The sequence below is a fragment of the Brassica rapa genome, chromosome A03, assembly GCF_000309985.2.
Source record: "Brassica rapa cultivar Chiifu-401-42 chromosome A03, CAAS_Brap_v3.01, whole genome shotgun sequence".
Lineage (NCBI taxonomy): Eukaryota > Viridiplantae > Streptophyta > Magnoliopsida > Brassicales > Brassicaceae > Brassica > Brassica rapa.
In genome coordinates, this window is record NC_024797.2 from 8,936,082 (window position 1) to 8,943,856 (window position 7,775).

Sequence of the window (7,775 nt, forward strand, 5' to 3'; positions counted from 1 at the left end):
AATCAAGTATCAGGGCAGGTTAATTACTTCAATTTTTTATCAACGTATTTGAATCCTGAGATTTTGAAGTGCACGGTTTTATTAAATCCCCCAACACAATACTAAAATTACATAAACTAGGTTAAAATAATTTTGATTTGGGTTGTAAACTTGGTTTTTGTCTAACCGTTGCATGATGTTGGTCGCTATACAGTTTTGTACTGAATATATGTCTCAAAAAATATCGTTGAACAACTGATTAAATATAATTAATGCTTTTTGGTGCTTAAATAAACCGATTGGGGTTTCACATGAGCTATCGGCAATAGGGAAAAAAAGTGTCCATCTCGTCCAAAGCCAATTTGAGCCGATAATTGATGATTAATCAGTGAAGTAGTCATTTTGGGCCTACGCACAGTGATTTAAGCCTTAATCAGAAAAGCTTAAGGTTTATTTAAGTAAACTAAAGTATATAGCCCAATCCACTACATAAGTTTACTAACGAAAGCTTGGGCAGAAATGTTAATAATCGGCTTGTAAGTTGTAAACTAACAGGTACTACGACTTTTGTTAAAGGATTTGTTAATATATGCTTTTGAACTACCACTTTTGGGTTTGTTAATATATGCTTTTGAGCGACCAGTATAAACGGAAATTTGAAATTAATTGGCATCTTTAATTTCTTCCACCTTTAGATTTTTATCTTTGGTTGACTTCACTAGTCTACTAGAACTTGTTTTTTATCTCCTAGAAAATTATCTTCCTATACCTTCGGATTATATATATTTATCGGGTTAGGTTCTCTCTCATTCGGGTTTGGGATCTCATTTCAGTTGAATCGTGGGTAATCGCAATTTAGTAAACGCTATTTTGAATAACTGAACTAGATTTTATACGGATTTACTATGAACTTTTTAGTTTATGTAGTTTAGTGTTTTAAACAATTAGCGTGGGGGGGTTAGTGATTAGCTCGATAATTTGGGCGTGGGAATGAGTGTGGAAAGTAATTTTCGGGGAGACTAGTGAACTCAACCCTATTTTTCCCAAGGAAAGGTTTTTAGGCTTCTAGTTTTTCATTTTTTCTTTACATCCCTTTAGTTTCGTTTATATTTTGTTTTTGATGTTTGGAAGTTTCTGTTTGGTTCCTTCCACAATCGAATTCTTCTGCTCAGTATTAATTATCGATCTTGTCTTTTCTTTTTAAGAATGTTTTGTCCACATATTCACAATGATTTCTTTAAAACAAATACATTTATAGATTTGTTTCATTTGAATATGCTCTCTCCATCAACCGGTTTTGGGATATGTTTCTCTGCAAGTGGGCGATTCGGAACCCATGCATTTGTTTCTATAATAATTCTGATTTCTAACGTAATATCAACTGAAAATGTCATAAACCATATATAACGTCAATAAATATATTAAATAATAAATAATTCATGTAAGAAAGAAAAGTAATTAATAAGACATCATATAATTTTCTCTTTTGAAATTAAAATCACTAGGCAAAAAGCCCGTGCGATATCGCACGGGAACTCATTTTATAAAAAATATATTATTATCTATAATATATAATTTTATATGCCTGATAAAAAAATTAAACCATATAAATAATTAAATTTAATTTTGATGATTAAAATATGATTTACAAAGTATTCAAATATATATATATATATATATTTTATAAACCTTAATATTCCCTTTAATTTTTTATCAAAACACATATTGCATACAATTGTGTCTTCATCCTTTTTAAATTTTTTCATACATTTTTCACATGATAGTTATCTTCAACCACTTTTTGAACAAAATGCAATTTTTTTTTGCATGATATATAATTTTTTTCCTATTTAAGACATAATATTAAAATTATTAGTTTATAATTTTAAACAATTATAATTTGTATGTTGGTAATTGTTATTTTGTATATTTATCTACCTGCTTTATTTATTGAAAATGAATATTCAGAAAATTGAATATTGTAATAAATATATGTTGATTTACGTTAATATGACATGTCTCATTTATAATATTTTTTTTTTAATTTTTGGGAGAGTTCTCATAAAATACCAACACTTATTATATAAACTAACACATTACTTAAATAAAACCTATATTTTTTAAAGCAATCCCATTTTGAGATGAAAAGACACTTTGTTTAGATGGAAAAATTGCAACTTTGACATTATTTTTTTCACCATTTTATTATTAGTAGATTAGTGAAAATTTGATTTGAAAAATGTATGGGAGAGACTATTTATAGATTTTTTAAAGCCTATTTGAATAGTCACAACTCTTCAATATGAATAGTTGCATTCTTGTAACACTCACAACTTCTCATTTTTTAAAAGATACTAGTGAATAGTCACAACTTTTAAACTATTTTTAGAAGGACACAACCTTACAACATATAACTTTTAGAAAAGACACAACTCTCTACACATATTTTTCAAAAGACACAACCTTTCAACATAATTGAAGTTCACAACCTTAGGAATTAATTGGAAAAGACACAACCTTACTACATAGAACTTTTAGAAAAGACACAACCCTTTACACTACTTTTTCAAAAGACACAACCTTTCAACATAAGTGGATTCACAACCTTAGAAATTAATTGTAAAAGACACAACCTTCCAACATAGAACTTTTAGAAAAGACACAACCCTTTACACTTCTTTTTCAAAAGACACAATCTTTCAACATAAGTGGACTCACAACCTTTGGAATTAATTGAGATTGCTATTATTAGTAGATATAATTTTGCCAAAAAGAACATCATATAATACAACTAGCTATGATGTTTATCTCCTTACCTTTTTGGGTTCAAATATCTTCATACTATTGTTTACTTAATTGTTCTACTCATTAATTAAAATCAAGGAGATGTTTCATTGCCGTCGAATTAGGTTTTACAGGCGGCGATGCAATTAGTGAATGATGTCATTGTATCTAAGGAAACTTTTCTTTGTTGGTTGGCGGTAACATAGGATTCGTTATAAGAAGTGTAATGTAGTTGTTGTTTAATGGTTGTTCGCTGTATTGATTTTCAGTTTCCTATGTTTTGATTACTAAAGTTGATTGTATTTAACGGGAGATAAGACGAACATAATCAATAAATTTTGCACATAAGGTTAGTTGGGATTGGGTGGCACTTGGTAGTTCGGTCATTTTATTGGCTTTCTCTATATTTCTAAATCAAACAATCTGTCGTATTGGTATATATATACATAATACATGCCGTAGCAAAACAGCAAAACATAAACTATGGATTAATAAACAATTTGATACTGTATAGTGTTCTTATTTAATGCATTTTACACGTTTCTAGCCTTCTTCTGTCCAATAGATGTTCAGAGGTGAGACATACGTATGTACATGGTTATGTACTATAAATGTCGATGTATATGAATGCTTGTATAAATGTTTATATATATTACTAATATTATGTGAAGTGATTTCATTCACCTTATAAGTTTATTACATGTTCTTCTAGCTCCTACTTAAAGTAAGTCGGTCACAAATCAACATAAGAAGAAAACACTATTTCAATACCTTCGGCTTTCAATCAAGAGATTTCATCTCTTAGCTTAATTTATACATGCATCTCGAAATCATTGAAGAATTAGAGTGATGATGTATCCAAATGCAACTAAAGGCTCAATAAATACTCATAGACACGATAATAGAACACAAAACGAACCCTAAAGTCTTTTTTTTTTGGGCAAAACAAGACACAAAAGTTCTGTTAGCAAAACCATGTTGGCAACAATTTGTACCCAATATATGGTATTAGCCACAAAAAATAGCTGGTTCCAAATTCGTGGCTATATGACTGAAGACTAATCTCTGGTAATAAATCTAACATGTTAATGTATGTGACCATCATGAATTTAGCTTTAGGTAAATATGGTTAAAGCGTTAGTAGCTATTGTCAAAAAAAAATTCAAAAAATTCCACCTCGTATTTTATTCATCCCTTCTACGGAATTTTACAAAAATACAACTTTAAATGATGTGTTTGTTTTCCAAAATTGCAATTAAAATAAAATAGTATAATTAAATAATGATATACTCTATAACAACCAACATATAGCCCGGATAGCCGCCTCGGCCATTCAAATACCTCCTGATCAGGCGTAGATGTTCTAAAGCCAAATCAACAGAAAAGAAAGAGGAGGTGAATATGGCTCGGTCTAACGCCGGAGACGGAGTAGGAACCACCAGAATGGCAGAGGCTCCTCTGAACAACGAAATGATGTTTCATAGGAGCATGAGCACCAGCAGCTGTTTGTTCACGGAAGACGAGGATATGACTCGTACAGCGCTTTCAGAGTTTAAAGCTAAAGAGAGTGAGATTGAGAGGAGAAAGATGGAGATTCGTGAACGGGTCCAGGCTCAACTAGATCGGGTTGAAGAAGAAACCCGACGCCTCGCCACAATACGCGAGGTTTCTTACTTTATTTTTTTTTAGTTATATATATATAAAGTTTGAGGTTATGATAACCCAGTTATGTTGGTGTAATGGTAGAAAGACTCATCATGAGATCAGAGAACCAGGATCCATGAAGTTCCAAGGATCAGTATGCCTTTACGAAAAGAAAACAAAAGTTAGACGTTATGTTGTGTAATGATGATGGTGTTTTGTACAGGAGCTTGAATCTCTTGCAGATCCCACGAGGAAGGAAGTTTTGATGATTCGTAAGAAGATTGATAGCGTTTACAAAGAGCTCAGACCATTAAGTTACTCTGTTCAAAAGAAGGTGACTTACCATTATTCTTTTAAGATTGGTTTGGTTTATTTCTGTTTAGCAATCACCAAACTAAACCCTAAACTCGAAACTTGGAATTTTTTGTTGTTGTTTTTGTAATGGGAATGAAACAGCAAAGGGAATACAAAGAAGCAGTTGATGCATTCAACGAGAAGAATTTGGAGAAAATTCAGCTGATCACCAAACTCATGGAGGTTAGTTTCTTGCTCTTATAGTCTTATCTAAGTTGCTGATTCCTAGATTTGAATATTTTTGCGTACATTGTGTTTATGTTCTTACTGAGGAGATTGGACAGTTGGCTGGAGAAAGCGAGAATCTGAGGTTGAAGAAGCTTGAAGATTTGAGCAAGAGCATTTAGCGAATGTCTCAAAAACATACATGACAAAGATCAGCCAAGAACTTATTGGGTTTGGATTTTTGTTCACTGTGTGAATTATGATGTATCTTCTTGTGAAATGTGAATTTTATGGGTGTTTTTCTTTGTTTTTAATTTATACAAATCCTGTGTTGCATATTAAAAAAAAAAACTGTCACTCTTACAAAAATAGTATATATAGATAAATACCCTTTTCATGTGATTTTAGTTATGTTTTTCATATAACGTCTTCATGACCCATATATGCAAACAAACAAAATTATCTTAATTAAGTTTAGCATCTAGTTTGGGAAATTGGTGAATTTAATCTGTATACTTACAGTAGCTTTTGGGTGATTATTCAATATTAATGTCTAACTAGCGATGGGGACTATATTCTATTATGCAAATCTTATTGATAAATACATACACAAAGGTTCAAAATATTTGTTCCTCTCAATATTAAAGAAGAACCAAGCGAGAAATTATGAAGGCTTTTCAAAAATCATAGATACGTAAGACGGTGAGAGCAAGATATTTCTATAAAATTGCATTCTCGCTTCTTTTCTTTTCTTTTTTTTTTTTTTTTTTTTTTTTTTTTTTTGCATTCTCGCTAGATATGATCGAGTTGCTGCCAAACTCGTAATGATTCATTATTTTTGGCCCAAACAAATGATGTGAAATTACTTATTCATTGGAAAAACCTCTTATATAAGCAAGGATGTACGAATATCTGGTCTAGAGATCAAATCTGAATAATTAAGTTTCTTATATGTCTCAGACTTAATCAGATCAGTGAGGCCAACTGATATCAGCTCTGGTTTCAAGCGTCGGAGTTGTCTACAGATTTCATTAGTCTGTCATCAGAATGTTCTCGTTTATCGTATAATAAATACATGTGCCATCCAATTTATAGGTTTGTATTTTATCCGTTAGAATTATAAGAGTTTTTATGAAGATAAGGACATATAATATTAGGATAACGATATATCGTATTTGTATTTATCTATAAGCTAAACTCCTTAGGAATAGGATCTATCTGACTCTATTGCTACAGAAGTTTCTTACTCCGATATAGCCCAACGCAGTCCACTGCTTAGCTTTTTGTCCATGACGTTTAAATCATAAACCCAACAAAGGTTTATCTCTTTGTACCCGATACAACCTTTGCTAGGGCCCAACAAAGGTTTTTAGCTCTCAATTTACACCCACTGACATTAATGGCATTACGTATTTTTGGCAATTACGTAATTTCAAATGATTTGGTTGTGAAGGAGAGATTGTTTTGACTAGTTTACGTGTAGCATAATACTCCATTAATTTACGTGTGTAGAGGTTTGACCGTCTGAGAATTTGGGGGCTTGAAACATTTTTTAAGAACTCTAAAAATTTTGAGGACCGGAATCTGAGAGTTTAAACCTAAACAAAAAACTTCTAAAAATTTTGGAGGCCAAGACCAATGTTTCATTCGGTTGTCCCTAGATCCGGCCCTCTTGATCGGCATTGAATTAAAAGAAAAATCTTTAGACATAATAACTTTGGTCAAGTCAATGGTTGGAAATGAGAAAGATGCATCAAAATGATGGTTTAGATTATATATGTAATATGTTTAACCAATACAATTATGTCTAAACGTGTAAAGTTGAGTTTGTTAAAACATATACCTTCACCAAAACCAAATCTCATCTAGTTCTTATGTTAGTGAAGGTATATGCAGGGCCGGCTTACAAGGGGGGACAAGCGGTGCGACCGTTCCGGGTCCGAGCCCGTGTCCCCCCGTGTAATGATAAATAAGGGGCCCAATTTTTTATAAATCTATATTTTTATATATATAAAAAAATTATAAATATAATAAATAAAATTGAAAAGGGCCCAAAATTATTTGATATGTATATAATTTTATTTTCATTACAAAATATACAAAATATTATTGATTAAATTTTTAAAATATTTTAAACATTATCTTTATATAAATTTTAGAGAGTTAAAAAAAAATTTTCGCCCTAGGGCCCCTATCAGTGTTGAGCCGGCCCTGGGTATATGTTTTAACAAACTCAACTTTACATGTTTTCAGAATAAATACAAGTCTCATCCCAAGATTCTTATATCGTGTGGCCACGAATATGAGTTTATGTTTTATATCTCATTAGAAACTCCGATTATAAACTATGCATTCGGTATTGTTTTCACGAAGGATTAGCTGGGTTCCTAAACACCTCCATAGTCCACTATAAGTAATAGCTACTGTTTTTGAAAACTTGATAGTTCTATACAAGTTCGAGTTGATGGGGGGTTGCAACAATATTATTTTTTGGGTGCAAATGTTAAAACTTTTCCATTTTTTTATTAACGTTTGTAACCAAAATCATCAGTTTTCAAAGTTGCTGAACTCTTTCAAAACTAGAATACTTATTAGAATATGTTTTGATGAGATGGAAAGTGGTTGTAGTTATCTATCTATCTATATATAAAGCTAAGATTACTTGATGAGTTTTCTTACTTTGTATGTACAGCTATGACGTTTATTGTTTAAATCCAAATCAAAGTACAATAAATGTTACACATATGATTGGTTGGATATGTACTAAAATTCGTTTTAAAGATATTTTGGTTTCTGGTTGTATACTAAAGATTCATTAATAGATCTCAATCAAGAAAATATTTCACATT

General features: G+C 31.2%; 1 protein-coding gene across 1 annotated transcript; it reads left to right on the forward strand.

Moving 5' to 3' along the window:
* The first annotated feature begins 1,682 nt into the window (after nt 1-1,682).
* LOC103857624 (probable DNA double-strand break repair Rad50 ATPase) lies at nt 1,683-7,090 on the forward strand. Its single transcript, XM_009134836.3, has 4 exons — nt 1,683-4,428; nt 4,631-4,741; nt 4,864-4,944; nt 5,046-7,090. Exons 1-4 carry the CDS (start codon nt 4,165-4,167, stop codon nt 5,106-5,108), a joined length of 519 nt encoding a protein of 172 aa, XP_009133084.1. The 5' UTR covers nt 1,683-4,164; the 3' UTR covers nt 5,109-7,090.
* The last annotated feature ends 685 nt before the right edge of the window (nt 7,091-7,775 follow it).